The 18,311-nt window shown below is 45.0% G+C and overlaps 1 protein-coding gene across 2 annotated transcripts in view; it reads left to right on the top strand.

The window, feature by feature from the left end:
• Nucleotides 1-18,311, top strand: part of COPG1 (COPI coat complex subunit gamma 1) — a 28,987-nt gene that overhangs the window by 8,934 nt on the left and 1,742 nt on the right. For both annotated transcript variants that reach the window (XM_079783579.1, XM_079783578.1), the window contains exons 8-23: nucleotides 250-336; nucleotides 1,460-1,617; nucleotides 1,712-1,845; nucleotides 3,720-3,787; nucleotides 4,051-4,239; nucleotides 5,171-5,266; nucleotides 7,910-8,153; nucleotides 8,829-8,904; nucleotides 10,196-10,299; nucleotides 10,748-10,873; nucleotides 11,213-11,281; nucleotides 13,940-14,082; nucleotides 14,404-14,575; nucleotides 15,244-15,341; nucleotides 16,705-16,843; nucleotides 17,120-17,218. In XM_079783579.1, coding sequence (XP_079639705.1) covers nucleotides 250-336; nucleotides 1,460-1,617; nucleotides 1,712-1,845; nucleotides 3,720-3,787; nucleotides 4,051-4,239; nucleotides 5,171-5,266; nucleotides 7,910-8,153; nucleotides 8,829-8,904; nucleotides 10,196-10,299; nucleotides 10,748-10,873; nucleotides 11,213-11,281; nucleotides 13,940-14,082; nucleotides 14,404-14,575; nucleotides 15,244-15,341; nucleotides 16,705-16,843; nucleotides 17,120-17,218 — 2,002 coding nt within the window. The remainder of the gene's footprint in view (nucleotides 1-249; nucleotides 337-1,459; nucleotides 1,618-1,711; nucleotides 1,846-3,719; nucleotides 3,788-4,050; nucleotides 4,240-5,170; nucleotides 5,267-7,909; nucleotides 8,154-8,828; nucleotides 8,905-10,195; nucleotides 10,300-10,747; nucleotides 10,874-11,212; nucleotides 11,282-13,939; nucleotides 14,083-14,403; nucleotides 14,576-15,243; nucleotides 15,342-16,704; nucleotides 16,844-17,119; nucleotides 17,219-18,311) is intronic.

Below are 18,311 nucleotides of genomic sequence, written 5' to 3'. Positions count from 1 at the left end.
AGGAGGGGCCAGTTGAAGAGCCTTGGTCCATCCTTTGGGGTGACATATTATAGGAGTTAACGCCTGGGAGAGTGAGGGTGGGAGCTGTCCTATGCTTGTGCACCATCTCAGAAGACCAAGACAATGGAGAGGTCCTGGGCTTTGTCTGAGGGAAGAACCAGGGCCCGGCTGAACTGCAAGCCAGGCCCAGCAGATGTGCCGGGAGAGCCTCCTGCCTTCCTGCCCCTTAACGTGCCCCGTTGCCCACAGCACCTGCTGAAGTGCAGCTTTGACGTGGTCAAGCGCTGGGTGAATGAGGCCCAGGAGGCGGCATCAAGTGATAACATCATGGTCCAGGTGAGGTGTGAGCGGAGCAGTGGCTTTAAACTACTTAGGCCGATGGCATGGCACTGGCCAGTCAGAATGGACTCTCACCACAGAGATCCTGGTGGCCCCTAGCCAGAGCAGGATTCAATCCTTTTGTCACTGGATTATGGGGAGACTTGAGGGGTTTTGTAGAGGGGGGTTTGGGTTAGAGATTGCTTACTACCTGGTGCCAAAATATTAAAGTATTTTGATAAAGTTTTGGGGTATGAACTGTAGCAAACCTGGCCCAGGCAGGCAGAGGGCCTTTGCCAAGCTGGCTTTGTTAGTGATGCATGGAAATATCTTCGTGGGACTGTTGTCTACGGAACTCTTCTTTAGTGATCTAGGCCAGGAAGTCCTTTTAGCTCTGTGGGTCTCAGTTTGCTTGTCTATAAAATGGAAATGAAAGTTTCTGCCTCACAAAGCAGTTGGGATAAAATGAGACAACATCTATAAATATCTGACACATCTGGCGCATACCTGTACAGTCTCTGTGTATTTTTCTCTTCTCTTTCTCTTCACCTTTTGCACTGATTCTCATCTCTAGGGTCATCTCAAAACACTTCCCAGGGTCAGAGAAGCTTCTTAGCGCTTGAATGCCACTCTGATAAGGAAACGGAAAAGAGCAGAGAGATAGGAAATAATTTTGTTCACCATACATCTCTAGAATGGAGTCCCTGGATTTCAGGTCCTCTAGATCTTTGCCAGTACCAACCATGAGTCCTTGGGCAAGTCATTGGTCTAAGAGTATCTACTTACTTATCTACCTATGTCCATGCTCAGGGCCCAGCTCCCTCCTCCATCTAAAGACACTAGGTTTCTTCCCATTCTTTCATCTCTGTGGCATCTGTTGTCCCCTTCACATCTCAATGATGCCTGTCAGAGCCCTGGCCAGAACCGGAGGCAGGAACAATAACTACAGATATACCCATATACACTGTGTCAGGAGCTGTCTAGACAGACCATTTGGAGGACTTGTCACAGCCATTATGATGCCCATTTTAAAAATGAGAAGGCTGAAGCCCAGAGAGATGCAGAGGCCTGCCCCAGGCCACACAGCTAGTAGACCTAGGTTTCACATGTTTGTACTCAGCTGCTATCTTCTGTCCTCTAGTACCATGCACTGGGGCTCCTATACCATGTACGTAAGAATGACCGCCTGGCTGTCAGTAAAATGATTAGCAAGTTCACGCGGCACGGCCTCAAGTCTCCCTTTGCCTATTGCATGATGATCCGGGTGGCCAGCAAGCAGCTGGAGGAGGAGGACAGCAGGTAATGGCTCTTGTCTCCCCTCACTAGATGACGCCTCATTCAACCTACCGTGCTGGGCCATTTCCACCTTCTTACTGCCTGTGTTCTTTTGTAGCCGTGACAGCCCACTGTTTGACTTCATCGAGAGCTGCTTACGCAACAAGCATGAGATGGTGGTCTACGAGGCTGCCTCAGCCATTGTCAATCTGCCAGGCTGCAGTGCCAAAGAGCTGGCCCCAGCTGTGTCAGGTTACCAGGCATTCCTTCATTGAGCTTCACACATTTGTGCCTGCTGGGAACTAGGCCCTGGGCTGGGAGTCAGGGGAAGAAAGAAAATGCCCTCGAATAGGTCACAGTCTAATGTTAAGGAAAGGAATTAGTACCCATTAAGCACCTGCTCTGTGCTAGCTACTCTACTGGGGCCTCTCACATGTGTTATCTTTGGGGGATGGGGTGCTTTTAGTTCCATCTTACCATTAAAGAGACTGGGGTTCTGGTAAGTGCCATAGGTGAAGTTCAAATCTGCTCTGCAGCCTGTCAGGCTGGCTAGCCATGCAGGAGGGCCTGGTGGAGGAAACCAGGAATTATGAAAGCTTCTTAAGGGCTGAGCTGTCTCAGGTACAGGAGAAAGCAATTCAGAGGGCAGGGCCTGATAGCCACTAAGTGGCTCTGTCCCTTAGCAACTGAGTGAGCCTGGGCAAGTCATCCGTCTTCTCCATGCTTCATCTTCTCTGGAATGTGGATAGTAATTGTGCCTGTTGCATAAGATTACAGTAGGCAGTAAATTTGTGTGATCTATACAAATGGCTTTGAAAAGTGCTTAGCACCATGGTGACCACAGCGAAAGTGTTCTTTGCTGTTATTAAGGAGAATCCATCCACCCGCCTTGAATTGTTTCGGATCTAGTCTGAGCATTCATTGCTTTATTTGTACAGGTCCTGGTCTAGGTGTTGCGATCTCACTGTATTAAGAATGCACATGTGATGTGCTAAGTAGTTGGTACTGGAATGTTGGTATGTTAAGAGTTTAGAAAAGGAGATGTTCCTAGGATTGCTAAACACAGATTCAGAGAGCAGAGAGTGTTCTAGAAGGACAAACACAATGAAAGTCAAGATGTTATGGCAGGAGAGTTTGAGGGCAGCCTTTTTGGAATGAATGACCTGTTTTTCTAATCGCCATAATAATGTTATAACCTGGCCAGGCAGAGAGATGGGGTTCATGTTTGGAGAGAGAAGTCTCTTTCTTCTTGGAGACGAAAATAGAAGAACCAAAGGAATTTCTTCACTTATTTATGTATTCATTCATTCTTATTGTATTCCCCATATTTCCAGAATAATGAAACACATAAATAGGATAGAGCCTTTAAAATAAAGCCAAGTAATAGAAAAGAACATGGTTACCTCAGAAAACAGCAGTTATGTTTACTACTACCTCAAGTGCAGAATTGAGCCCTGAGCTTCCTGACAACTAAGACACAGGAAGGGATATGCTGCCTGACATGCACCTGCCAGTAGAGGAACCAAGGCCGTTGTTTAAGCCAGGAGTGAGGAAGTTCTGTTGGTTTCTTTATGTGCTTCAGGAGAGTAGAATGAGTTCTACTTCACAGAGGTCCACAGCTCAGACTTCATTCAGGTGCAGGCAGTCCTTGATTTCAGTCCTGGTTTTGCCATTTACTTCCTGCTAACCTAGAGTTACTTTAGGTGCTTTACCCCTTAGAGCCTCAGTCTCCTTCCTGTTAAATGGGGACAACTGTAGCTGTTTCATAAGGTTGTGAGGAATCACTAACACAAGGCATGGCAGCTCTCCAGCACAGTGCCTGGCACACAGCAGGTGCTTAGTAAACAGCCACTCTTGTTCATGGGATCTGTTGGGCCCTCAAGTGCATACATAGTAAGGCCTCTGTGCTCATGGCTTAAGTACCCAGGAAGAGAACTCGCTTCCTTGGTTGAGGTGGGGGTGCTAGCAGGGAAATGAGCTGAAGCAGAGGGTTTGGGTCGAACAGCCTCAGAGCCCTTGCATGCTCTCGATGCCCTATTCCTGCCCCTCTCCTGGAGGCCTACCTGGGTTTTTCCAGCTGCCCAGCAGTGAGAGCAGCCTGGCACATGGCATCTGTCTCCCCACAGTGCTCCAGCTTTTCTGCAGCTCACCCAAGGCCGCTCTCCGCTATGCCGCTGTCCGTACCCTCAATAAGGTAAGGGTCCAAGACAGGCAGAAGGGGGACCTGGCCTTCTGAGAGGGTCACGGGAGGTAACCTGATCCAGCTGGAGGTATTTCCATGTCCCTGACCTTACCTGGATGTATGTAGCCCTGGTCACAGTCACTTTCTACCAGATGGTGAGATGAGTTCATCCAAAGGAACTCTGACCAGACCAAACCCATCCAATGGGATGACAAGTCCTATTTTTTTTTTTTAATCTCTTGTCCTTGTTCTCTTTATCTTTCCTCCCAAAATAGGTTGCCATGAAGCATCCGTCAGCAGTGACAGCCTGTAATCTAGACCTAGAGAACCTTGTCACAGATTCGAATCGCAGCATTGCCACGCTAGCCATCACCACTCTGCTCAAGACTGGCAGCGAGAGCAGCATTGACCGCCTCATGAAGCAGATCTCCTCTTTCATGTCAGAGATCTCGGATGAATTCAAGGTACCAAGGGCACCTAGGGAACACCCACAGTCCCCAGAATCAGGAAGGTGCTCTTGTGTTCCCACTCCATGTTCCCTAGCCACTGGGCCAGGATTGACCTGAGGGACTGTTCAGGCTTGAGGATTCAGTGGAGAAGGCCGGTACATAACGGTTCACGGGGTCTGGCCTTGGGAGATGCACACAGTCCTGCCTCTGGTGTTTGTCTACACTGTTCCTTTGTATAGCCAGTTGACAGGACATGGTGTAAGGACTGAGGGAGTTAATGCTGTCAAGGATGATCCTGTTTTATAGTTTGGGTTGATGGTGGGGCCATTGATTGGTTTGGGGAAGGAGGGAGAAGGTTATGTCTTGGATGAAGGAAGGGGAAGGTAGTGATGGTTACTGCAGATGTGTTGTGTTTGTGGGCACCAGGTGGAGTTATCTGGTAGATATTTGGAAACACTGAGCTCAGACAAGAGACAAAGATCTGAGAGTCATTGGCATAGAAGATGTAGTTAAAACTATGGGAGGAGATAAGATTGCTGAAGAGGAGAGGAGAGGAGACAGAATACCCAAAGAGGAATCAGAAAAGCTGATTGGGGGAATCTCAAAGGAATGGGGGTGAGGGAGCAGTAGGAAGAGAAGCAGGACAAGTGAGATGGAGAGGGGACTCATAGACTTACCATGAGGTCTGAGTAGCAAAGCAGAGTTTGGGGTCCTAGAGTATGGATCTGGGACTGTTGGGACTGTCTGCCTTCTATCCTGCCCTGGATGGGTTCAGGGACTGCATGTTCCCTGAGGGTGGGTGGGGATGGAGTTCCTCGTTTCCCTGCCCTGTGTCACTTCCCAGGTCTGGCCTTGCTTAAGGAAGGACTTCATTGGCAATTAGTGAACTAAGTAACTCCACCCTGGTGGCAGGAGGCTTCTGCTTATGCATGTCTGTTTGACTCAGGTGGTAGTCGTCCAGGCCATCAGTGCCCTGTGTCAGAAGTATCCTCGCAAACACGCTGTCCTCATGAACTTCCTGTTTTCCATGCTGCGTGAAGAGGTAAGAGTTAGGATGCATGCAGGGCATGCCAGGGCTCCTGGTGCTGGGAGCAACTTGGCTGCTGCCTCCATGTTATTTGGGTAAACCCAGATCCAACTGTTAACTGGGTAGATTTCTTGGTTCCTATGGCCCTTTAAACTCCTCGTGAACCAACAGATAAACGTGTAGTAATTACTAGTAATTACAGTAATAACTATAAAGCTTCAGTACCCTGACTTTAAACAGTATATGCCTTGAGGCAATGCTTGTGCAGATAATGGGAAAATGTATTTTCTACTGGTAGCTAGTGTAGAAGCATTCTGGACCATTCTAGGAACTCCATGGGGTGGTTTCTTGTGAAACATATGCTAATATTGTGACATTTGTCCTCTTCGTTCTGACATGAATTAGTGATTTACTTATCCCACCTTTCTTGGATATCTCAACAAAGACGGTTAACTCAGAGGAGCAGAAGCAAAGTGTTTGTGGAGTAGATTTGGTCGCCAGATATTTGAAGCTCCTTTGCCCCAGCCCCAGAGGGGCCTTTGGACCGAGGCAGTAGAGGAGCCGTTGCCTTGGGTTTCTTTGGGGCTCCCAAGGGTATTGGAAGGGAGGAGAGCACTAACGCTTAGGGAGCCTTTAGCTAATGGGCCCAGCACTTTGGAGACACTACATAGTGTACACAGTCTTGTGATCCTCATAACAGGCCTTGTCCATTGACATTATTTTCTCCCTTTAAAAATCAGGGATTTGAGACTCAGAGAAGTGAAGTAACCTGCCTGTGGTCACTTGACCAATACATGTCTTAGCCCAGATCTATCTGACTAAAAAGCCCATGATTTTCTCCCGGATCTCCTTTTCTCCTAGAAAAATTCATGGGTCCCTATAAAGTTGAGTGTAAGGCGTTCACTTATCAGGTTGCAGCGCTTAGACAGGGAGACCTTGTCTTCTAGAAACGGGTCTGTTTCTAGCTTTCTGCAGAGGCTTGTCATTCTCCAGTTAGAGCAGCTGCCAGCACAGCCTGGATGCACCTGCTCTTAGGTTGCTGCCCACCAGGCTGACTGACTAGCTATAGAGGGGATAACGAAAATAGTGCTTGAAGGTTTACAGTGTACCTACTCATATGACAACCTTATTGAACTGTACAAATGCATTTTATTTATTCTTCAAAATAACTGTGAGGTAAACACACTAATGGTCCTTGTTATGAAGGACTTTGAGGCTCAGGCAGGGTAAGTGGCTCACAGCCATAAAACAAACTAATCTGAGAACAGGGGCCTGATTTGATCCACAGGCAAGTTTTACTTAGATTGTAAAAGTTTTAAACATTTCAGATTAGTAGCCATTATTAAAAAATCAGGAAAACACTGCCACCACCACCATAACAGATTTCCAGTTTCGCCCAAAAAAATTGTCAGATCTGGCAGTAATGCTAGGCTGAGTGGTGATTTCCTTTGTTAGATGGGACAGGCACTATCCTTTGCCCCACCGTTCCCATTTAGTCTGCTTCATGTTGCCAGGTTACATCCTGGCATCTGTAGGCATCTCATTTGCCACCTTTGTCATTAAAGTCTGTAAGTAGCAGAACATAAATTTGATAAAGGATCTTCTGATTCTCCACTGCCCCATTTTGCCTTTTTTTTTTTTTTTAAATTGTGGTTAAAATACGCATGACAAAATTTACTATCTTAACTGTTTTTAAGTGTATAGATCAGTATTAAATATATTCAAATTATTATGCAACATCTCTTTTTCATCTTGTAAAACTGAAACTCTATACCCATTAAATATCAATGTCTCATTTTCTGCCCCCCAGCCTCTGGCAACCATCATTCTACTTTCTTTATGAATTTGACTTCATATAAGTGGAATCGAGTAATATGTGTCATTTTGTGACTGGCTTATGTCATTGAGCATAATGTCCTCAAGGTTATACCATATTGTAGCATGTGTCAGAATTGTCTTAGTTTTTTTTTAAAGACATATCTTTTTTTTCTTTTTAATTTATTGATTAGAGAGAGGGAGAGAGAGAAACATTGATTTGTTGTTCCACTTATTTATGCATTCATTGGTTGATTCTTGTATGTGCCCTCACTGGGGATCCAACCCTCAACCTTGGCATATTGGGATGATTCTCTAACCAACTGAGCTCCCTGGCCAGGGCTAGAATTTTCTTACTTTTTAAGGCTGAATAATATTCCATTGTACATACAGACCACATTTTGTTTATTTATTCATCTGTCAATGGACGCCTGGATTGCTTCCACCTCTTGGCTATCGTAATTAATGCTGCTATGAACATGGGTATACAAACATTTCTTCAATACCCTGCTTTCAGTTATTTTGGGAATATGCCCAGAAGTGGAACTGGGATAGTATGGCAAGTCTGTTTTCTTTAATTTTTTGAGGAATCACCATACTGTTTGCCATAGCATCTATACAGCCCATTTTGCTTTTTATGTCAAAGTTAGGAATAAAATAAGACTCAACATGTTTTAATTAAACCAAATACGGTTAGAAGTGGAAAGGCCCCAGCAAACATTCAGTCCTGGTCTTTTGTTTTACACAAAAAGATTCTGTTTTTGATCCTGGTTAGGCTCTGAGCCTCACAGCTCATTCTGGAGCCAGCAGCCTCCTTGTTCAGCTTGACCCCTCCCACTGCAGGGTGGCTTTGAGTATAAGCGGGCCATTGTGGACTGCATCATCAGCATCATTGAGGAGAACTCAGAGAGCAAGGAGACAGGACTGTCACACCTGTGCGAATTCATCGAGGACTGCGAATTCACTGTGTTGGCCACCCGCATCCTGCATCTCCTGGGCCAGGAGGGGCCCAAGACCAACAACCCCTCCAAGTACATTCGCTTCATCTATAACCGAGTGGTCTTGGAGCATGAGGAGGTCCGGGCAGGTAGGTCTGAGATAGGACTGAACTTTGACGCTTAGCTTGTTCTTAAGTAGGCTGCTCTTATAAAGGGACCTGAGCCCCCAATGGGGACAGGGCACTTGGTGTTTTTGACTCACAAACTCAGTTTTTTATAATATTGTAGAAGGACCTTAGATGCTTAGAGGTCATCTAGTTGAAAGGTTCTTAATCTCTCTATTTGTTTTATTGATTTTTTTCACTTTATATTTGTGTTTAACTTTATTTCTTCTTTTTAACAATAGCTTTGAGATATAATTCACATACCATAAAATTCCTCTTTTAAATAAGTGTGCTATTAATTGCGCAATCGTTATATTATTCATTTTAATTTACTACTCTTTTCTCCTCATGCCCACTGGATAGATTTTTCTCTTTTACCAATTGGTAATCATGAAGTAATAGTTCATTTTCTCATTGATGTTAATCTAATGCTTAACTGAATTAGGCCATTTGGATACAAAGCTGAGAAGCCTGACATTGGCCAGCTCCTGGGGCCTCATCATAGTTAATGCTGAAAATGGCTCCTGGAACTCTAGATTGGGACTGACTTCTCGATGAAATAGATGAGAAAATTGAGGCTGGGTGGTGCTAAGAGTCACCCAGAGTCACTTGTGTTGGCTCTGGTGTATCAGGTATATTTTATGTGCTTCGTAAACACAGGTGCTGTGAGTGCTCTGGCCAAGTTTGGAGCCCAGAATGAAGAGATGTTACCCAGTATCTTGGTGTTGCTGAAGAGGTGAGTCTGTGCCAGAGGGCCCTGATGGATGGCAGAGTTCCCTCAGGCTCAGACAACTTTCCTTTGTCTCTTTAACTGTAAAAGGGAGGGGTGGTAAATTATATCACTAGGGATTGTAGGGGGAAAAGAGATGGCCTAGAAGAGCATGAAAAACAATATATAAAAATGCCTTCATCCAGATGTGAGCATTGTTCATTTGAGTTTTTTTTAAAAAAGAAGAAATTTCCTGAGATATAATTTGTGAACCTTATAATTTACCCATTAAAAATGTATAATATGATGGTTTTTATTCACAGAGTTGTATAACCATCACCACAATCTAAGTTTAAAAAGGTTATCTCCCCCCAAATGAATCCTGTATCCATTAGTTATAATTCTTGTTTGTTTGTTTTTTTGTGTTTTTTAAAATTAATTTTTTACAGAGAGGAAGGGAGAGGGATAGAGAGCTAGAAACATCGATGAGAGAGAAACATCGATCAGCTGCCTCCTGCACACTCCCCATTGGGGATGTGCCCGCAACCAAAGTACATGCCCTTGACCGGAATTGAACCTGGGACCCCTGAGTCCGCAGGCTGATGCTCTATCCACTGAGCCAAACCGGTTAGGGCCATTAGTTATAATTCTTCACTTTCTCTAACACCCCACCACCATCAGCCCTAGACAATCATTAATCTACTCTCTATGGATAAACCTATTCTGAATATTTCATATAAATGCTATCGTACAATTTGTGGTCTTTTTTTGTGTCTGGGTTCTTCAAAATGTTTTCAAGGTTCATCCATGTTGCAGCATAGACCATTACTTCATTCCTTTTTATTGATTAATAATATTTAATTGTTTGGCTGTACCACATTTTATTTATCCATTCATCAGTTCATGGACATTTAGTTGTTTCTACTTTTTGTCTCTTGTGAATAGTGCTCCCATGAGCATTCCTATACAAATTTTTGTGTGGACATATGTTTTAAGTTCTCTTGAGGATATAACTAGGAGTGAAATTGCGGGGTCATATTAATTTATTTTTATTTTTTTTTACATATGCTCTTTAATACAGGCGATTCATTGCCTCCCTACTGGGTTGGCTTTAGGAGAGAATCCAGGGAATATGAATATGTCACCTCCTGATAGAGTTTTGTGGGTCCCTTTGTGGGTTTGATGGCTAGATATCACATCTGGGGACTGTGCTCTCAGAGCTTTAAGAGACCAGCTTTCTCTCACCACTCTTTGATGAAGCCTTTCAGTATCCATCCTGTCACCCCTTATTCAGAGGTACCTTGTGTTCTGGCTGCAGGTGTGTGATGGATGATGACAATGAAGTCAGGGACCGAGCCACCTTCTATCTCAATGTCCTGGAGCAGAAGCAGAAGGCCCTCAATGCAAGCTACATCCTAAATGGTGAGCCTTTCCTGGTCTGTCGTTGACCCCCTACCAGAGCTGTGACCCTTTTCATTACTCTGGAGCTGGGCAGGGATAATCTGAGGCAAGAATTTCCTAAACTTTCATGGCAACTTCATGGCATGCCTCTGATCCCAGGAGACCTCGGGTCATGTGGTTTACCCATTGTGGGTGGAAACAGCCCAGTGAATTGAAACACTAATCATTAATTTAAAAAACTGTTTGTATAGTGCTTTATTGTTTATCAGTCCCTGCTGTATGTATATTTATTTCCCTCACCAATCCTATGAAGGGGGTATTGGATGAAGAAGTAGAGGCTCAAAGAGTTAAGTGGCTTTCTCAGGGTCATACAACCTCGATCCCAGGGCCTCAGTTTTCCATGGGGATTCCTGGTGCTCATTCTGTCATTCCTTCCAAGCAGAGTGACCTCTCTCTCACTGGCCTCTAGGTTTGACCGTGTCCATCCCTGGTTTGGAGAGGGCTCTACAGCAGTATACTCTAGAACCATCAGAAAAACCTTTTGACCTCAAGTCTGTGCCCCTGGCCACCGCACCCATGGCAGAGCAAAGAACAGGTAAGTAACACCTGTACTCCTTTCAGAGGCCCTCAGGTTCAGGCCTCCATTGGAGGGTCTGCATTGACCATGAAGCCACTAAACCTAACCAGGATGGATGGGGTTGTGCTGGGAAAGGGAATAATCCTTTTTGTGTCTGGCTTCAGGAAATGGACACACATACACACACACACACACACACACACACACACACACACACACACACACATACTTGCTCTCTTTCTCACATGTTTTATATTACACACTCTCAAAATTGTAATCCCTAAATAACAGCACTGTGCTCAACACCACAGTGTCCATTAGTGGAGTTGTTGATCACCATTGTGTTTGCTCCTGCAGAAAGCACCCCCATCACAGCCGTTAAGCAGCCTGAGAAAGTGGCAGCTACCCGGCAGGAGATCTTCCAGGGTGAGTACCAGTACTCGGTGGGGCTCGTAGGAGCAGGGCTCCGTCTCCTCAGCTTTGGAGGGGTTGTCCTCCTCCGGGGAATTCAGAGTAAGAACTGTCGTTTATGGGTCTGTCCTGATGCTGAGCCCTGAGAGTATTTTAGACAGTACATTGATCCTCATGTGGAGGATATTAGGTCCACTTGGAATCTGAGGAATTGGAAGTTCGGAGAGAGTAATTTGCCCAAGGTTGCACAGCAAGAAGGTGAAGGAGCTGACATTAAGATCCAAATAAAACTGGCTTAGAGCTGCCTCTCAGCCTTGGTTCTGAAGCCTCAAACCGCCGGAACCCAGGCAAGTTCAGGATGTTTGATTCAGAACAGTTGGGATTTTAAGACAGGTACTTTTTCTTAGGTTCCAGATGTGTTCAGTTCAAGTTGTATTGTAACCTTTTGGTTAAGTATTTATCTATTTCTCTGGTCTTGCATTTTTAAGTGTCAAGGCTATGTATCTAATTGCCAGACCATTTTATCCATTGAATTCCTACCTTCAAGGACTAGTACATATACCTCTTCCTTTGTGAAGCCCTCACTGATGTCCTAAGCTCTCTGTCTGATCACTTCTATTCTACCTCTTCTGTTTTAAATAGTTCTGTGTGGTTGTATACACACACTTAGCACGGTGCCTTCCTCCCTCAGAGTAGATCGTTACTGTTCAACTGCATTAAATTCCCTCTTTCCCAGTCCATTTCAGAATCCTGTCTCCTATCAACATGTTACCTTTCAGATTCAGGAAAGCTAGGATCCTGCTCTAACGGGGATCACTTTTAAAAAAAATCCTCACCCAAGGATATGTTTTTATTGATTTATGAGAGAGAGAGAGAGAGAGAAAGAGAGAGAGAAGTTATCAATTCCATTTTGAATAATCTTCCAAAATATAACATTTATTAGTCACATGTTAAGTTCCAGGAACTTTGCTATATATTGACATTTATTGTCTCATTTATTGTCACAACAACCCTGTGAGAAAGATTGTATCTATTTTATTGGTGAAGACACTGAAACTCAGAAACATTAACTGATAGCTGGAAGCAAAATCCCCCAAGTAGTAAGTACCAGTTCTAGAACCTTGAGGCCCAGGGAAATGAATTCCCACAGAAAAATATTCTGGTGGCTGATGATCATGAAAGCCTAAAGGTTCCTCCTAATATGTAAGCTGACTGTTTCTGGGTATCTAGTAAGGCCTACCCCTATGCCCCACAGCCAACTTCCAGCAGTGGGCTGGGTCCTATTGCCTGCACATTTGTTAGATAATGGTCTTTTAGGCTGCAGAGGACTGAAGCAATCTCGTAGACTCTTTGTGGTGAGGAGGAAGCAAAATAACAACAATAATACCTACTTTCTGTCTCTAGCCCTGAAATAAAATTGAGTACCTACTAAGTACAGGGCAAAATATCAGATCCCTGGCCTCAGGGTACAATTCCTGTCCCTAAGGAGTTCAATTTAATTAGAGAGACGAGTTGAAGTCTTAGAGTAGTGGCCTTCAAATATAATTAGATATCATTCATCTGAGGAACTTGCTAGAAATTCATATTCCTGGGACCCAAACCCAGAGATTCTGATAAAGCATATTTGGGATGGGTCCAGGAATTGGAGTTGTTTTTTTAAAAATATGTTTTTATTGATTTCAGAGAGGAAGGGAGAGGGAGAGAGATAGAAACATCAATGATGAGAGAGAATCATTGATCAGCTGCCTCCTGCACCGCCCACACTGGGGATTGAGTCTGCAACCCAGGCATGTGCCCTTGGCTGGAATCGAACCTGGGACCCTTCAATCTGCAGCTTGACGCCCGATCCACTGAGCCAAACTGGCTAGGGCTGTTTTTGTTTTTTTAAATATATTTTTATTGATTTCAGAGAGGGAGAGAGAGATAGAAACATCAATGATGAGAGAATCACCGATCGACTGCCTCCTGCATGCCCCCTACTGGGGGGATCAGCTCGCAAGCCGGGCATGTGCCCTTGGCTGGAATCGAACCTGGGACTCTTTAGTCTGCAGGCCTACGCTCCATCCACTGAGCCAAATTAGCTAGGGCAGAATCTGAAACATCTTTTTTTTTTTTTTTTTTAATGTATTTTTCAATTATAGTTAACCTACAATATTAGAATAGTTTCAGGTGTACAATGAAACAATTTTTATTGGCCATTTGTCTTAACTGACAAATGTATAGGACCAGATTCCATAGCTATAACAGCATTCATCTAATCCTCTTAGTACTTTCCTACTTTCATCTTCTTTTAAGAATCTTTGGTGAGCTTCTAAAGTTGAGGTTGGGGTGGGAGTGACCTGGGTGCCCAGGAGGTTCCTGGACCCAGGTATGTATGCCGAGGGGGATTTTGCCTAGAACATTGAGGTCTCCTAGTCAGTTTGTTGCTTCTGAGATCTTTTGTGAGACCGAGGGGAGGGGAGTATTCATGGTGGGTGGTACAACTGAGTAAAGCTAGGGAGATGAGAAAATATGTCAGTATGTTTAGGAAATAGTAAATAGTTGTGTGTACATATCCACCCATCTCAGTAGGATGAAAGACCTTAAGAATTGGGCATGAGCATTTATTAGAAACCATCACAAGTTAGTCTGGGAATTGAGAAGCTGAGTAAACGTGTGGCCTGTGTTTTTCAGAGCAGTTGGCAGCAGTGCCAGAATTCCATGGGCTGGGGCCCCTCTTCAAGTCCTCGCCTGAGCCTGTGGCCCTCACTGAGTCAGAGACAGAGTATGTCATCCACTGCACCAAACACACCTTCACCCACCACATGGTGTTCCAGGTGAGCAGAGAGGGCTGAGGTCCAGCTAAAGCCTCCTGAGACCATGGAGTGGTCCCAGATTTGATGGGTCCTGTCGGGTAATGGCTTCCCCATACTGAGTTGTTTGGGACCCAACTTGATGACTGCGTCTGTCACCAACTGGTCTCTTGCACCCTTGACCCAGAACCTTTCTGGCTCCTGAATGTCAGCATGGAGACAAGAACCTAAGCAGGGTGACTGGGATAGGAGTCAGCTTGGCCCTGAGTGAGAGGTAGAATCTCCTGACTTTCAACTAGACCTAGAGCAGTGTCTTAAGTAACCCGCTCTTCCTTCCTAATCCAGTTTGACTGCACAAACACACTCAATGACCAGACCTTGGAGAATGTCACAGTGCAGATGGAGCCCACTGAGGGCTATGAGGTACTGTGCTATGTGCCTGCCTGGAGCCTACCCTATAATCAGCCTGGGACCTGCTACACGCTGGTGGCACTACCCAAGGAAGACCCCACAGCTGGTGAGCCCCTCTCCAGATACCAACCTGGCCTCAGGATCAGAATGGGATGGGCAGCTTGTGTGCCGACCATTTATCTCTTATTAAAGCTTCAGCTCCTTGATTTCAGTCCTGAGAAGAATGGCTAAGTCTGGGTACTTTAAATTTCCTCCTTATAGAGGCCTATGGAGATTAGTCCTGCCATCCCTATTCATAGATGAGGAAACTGAGACTGGTGTTAAGTGGCTTATCTAAGTTCAAATAGCTGATAAGAGGCCAAAACCAGATCTATCTGGTCCTCAAACCAGTATTCTTTCATTATACCATGAAAGTGTAGAGACAGGCACAAACACTAAAACATCCCAAATCTACTCTTCCCAAGGAAGCCACCAGCTTCTTTTCCAGGCCTCGGACAGTAGACCTATTGCTGTTATGTGGACATAGCATCCTATGTCATTTCTGTTTTCCCCTTCTCCCTTCCCCATAAAGGGACTCCTCAAACTCATGACTTAATTCTCCTGCCCTTCAACAAGGTGGTGCCTTCTGTCCAGATTTGTGGGGTTGGCTAGCATGTTGCCACTACTGATAACGTGGCAAAGGCCTAGAGAGCTGGCTGTGGCCACCTACCCTATGGAGAAGCTCTTCCCTGTAGTGGCTAGGGACATCCTGACCACAGCCTTTCTTTCTCACAGTGGCCTGCACATTCAGCTGCATGATGAAGTTCACTGTAAAGGACTGTGATCCCACCACTGGGGAGACGGACGATGAAGGCTATGAAGATGAATATGTGGTAAGAAGATAGAGTCAGGGGGCTGTTTGTGCCTGAGCTGAGAATAACTCCCCCCAGAAGCTGACAACCAGGCTTGAAGCAGATTCTTGCTGTTTTGAGCTTTACAGCTCTCTTTGAAAGAAACTGTTTTTAACGTGAAAAAAATGGATGCTCATGTGTAAAAAAACTACAACTTGGAAAATATAAAAACAAAGTCTAAACAAACATTACCCATAGACTTTAAAATATTCTTATATAGCTATGTCATAACTCACTTGATTCCTTTAATTTGGGATTCCATGTTTTTACTATTTATAAATGCTGCATTAAATATCTCTTTGGATACAAATTTTCAGATTATTTCCGTAGGATAGATTCCTAGAAGTAAAATAATTGTGTCAAAGGGTAAGCATGATTGTAAGACTTTTCATATTATCAAATTGCTTTCTAGAGAAATTGGATGAGTTTGTATCTGCTAGCTAGTCCTTTTATACACTGAAACAGCTCTTCCAATTCTATCTTTCTGAGGTTGAATGGAATCTTTCTGGGCTTTGACCATGGTGCAGTGGCTCAGTACCACCTGATTATAGACCATGATGCTCAGTTTGGGAATGGAGATTGTTAAAGTTCCTTATAAGTAGAGGGCCTGTCCCTGTGGAATACAACTGACATCACTGTTGTGTTGTATCATCTTCGAATCATTGTTGAGGAAGGGCCTTTCCTGAGCCAGCAAAGACCCCGTGGGCAGGAACTGCCCTAGGCCAAGTGAGCTCCTTGGGGGAGCTGGGTCTGACATTGCTTTTACTGTAGGAACTGAATCCTACTTAAGCACACCTTGAACGTCTGCAAGAAGAGGGCTTAGTGAAGATCTGTTGGATGAATGAATGGGAAGTCTTTTTGTACGCTTAGTCCAAGGTGCGGGGGATAATTATGTGTCATGTTCAGGGAGGACACAGCTAAGATGGAGGCATGGGTCAAACATACGTCAGGCCCAGAGGACACAGCTGAAGTAAAGGGGAGTACCTCCTGAGTATTAGGAGTGACGCTCAGACCTCTATGAGCACTCTCCTATACAGTCCCTGGATCTTTGAGGCACTGATTCTAGGCAGGCTTCAAAAGGGATTTGATCTTGTAGCTAACACCCTCAGGTGAGTACTTGGGATAGGGCATTTTCCAGGGGAATACTTGGCTGTGAGGACTGTGAGGACAGATACCTGGTCAAGTTGCTGTGTATCCCCAGAGCCTAGCAGTGTTCAGCACCTAGGAAGTAACTGCTCAATGTGTTGCAGGAAGAGTGAGCAGTGAGTTCAGAGCAGAGGCCCAGTGCGCAGCAGGGACTCTCCACTGGAGGTGTGTACCTAACTTTTAACCCCCATCTCCCCAGCTGGAAGATCTGGAAGTCACTATAGCTGATCACATCCAAAAGGTCATGAAGCTGAACTTTGAAGCAGCCTGGGATGAGGTAGGGGATGAGTTTGAGAAGGAGGAAACATTCACCTTGTCTACCACCAAGACACTTGAAGGTAAAATCCTTGGCTCCTGTTGAAGTATTCATATTTGCTCCCTGCTCCTATGCCCCCAGGGATCAGAGCCATCTCTACAGCACATACTTCAGATGCCATTTTATTAAAAGCCCTTCAGAGTAGGGGTAGGGGATGGGGAAGCTGTGGTGGCACAAGGGGGAGACAAGTCATCTGGCTTAACTAATACAAAATAGTATTGAATGGAAACTAATTGAAAATGAAATTAAAAAATAAAAAAGATATGTGGCTTAATGATACTAGCATTTCTCCCTACAGAGGCTGTGGGAAATATTGTGAAATTCCTGGGAATGCACCCTTGTGAGAGGTCAGACAAAGTGCCGGATAACAAGAACACCCACACATTACTCCTGGCCGGTAAGCAGCATTTCCAGTTGGGAAGGGCCTGGGTATCTTGTAGCCTGGATACCACAGCATCTTGGGTTGTGGGCTCCCACTGGAATCACAGGGATGAAAAATTCATGGTGTTGAAAATTCACAAAATAAAAAAAAGACCTGCAGTGAAAAGTCTCCATCCCGACCTTTGCTGCCAGTCTTCCAGTTCCCTTCCAACAGGCAACCATTGTTACTATTACAAACTATGCCAGTATGTCTTTCAGTGATTTTATGGATATAAAAGGTAATATGTACATATTTCCCTTTTTTATTCAAATGTTTATGTGCAAATGGTTTTACATTTTATATATATATATATTTTATTGATTTCAGGAGGGGGAGATAGAAACATCCTATATAATAAAAGGTTAATATGCAAATCGACCGAACGGTCTAACGACCTGTTGCTATGACACGCACTGACCACCAGGGGGCAGATGCTCAACGCAGGAGCTTCCCCCTGGTGGTCAGTGTGCTCCCACAGGGGTAGTGCTGCTCAGCTAGAAGCCGGGCTCATGGCTGGCAAGCGCAGCAGCGGTGATGGGAGCCTCTCCCGCCTCTACTGCAGGTGGGCGGTAAGGAGCGAGGGGTCCTGGACTGCAAGAGCCCTGGACTGTGAGAACCCTGGACTGCGAGAGGGATGTCTACCTGCGGCTTAGGCCCGATCCCCCTAAGCCGGCAGGCAGACATCCCCTGAGGGGTCCTGGACTGCGAGAGGGCACAGGCCTGGCTGGGGGAACCCCTCCCTCCCCCCGGCCCAGTGCACAAATGTGCGCTGGGCCTCTAGTCAATAATAAGAGACATTCATTGATCAGCTGCCTCCTGCACACCCCCTACTGGGGATGGAGCCTGCAACCCGGGCATGTGCCCTTGACTGGAATCAAACCCTGACCCTTCTATCCACTGAGCCAAACGAGCTACGGCCAAATGTTTTTACTTTTTACTTAAGAGTGCATCTTGGAAATCTTCCCTATCAATACAGTTTCCTCATTTTCTTTTTCAGATTATGGTAAAATATACACATAAAATTTACCATTTTATCCATTTTTAGGTATACAGTCCAGTGGCATTAAGT

The sequence above is a fragment of the Cnephaeus nilssonii genome (assembly GCF_951640355.1).
Source record: "Cnephaeus nilssonii genome assembly, chromosome: 11".
NCBI classification, from domain to species: Eukaryota; Metazoa; Chordata; class Mammalia; order Chiroptera; family Vespertilionidae; genus Cnephaeus; species Cnephaeus nilssonii.
This window is presented reverse-complemented; position numbering and strand designations above follow the sequence as displayed.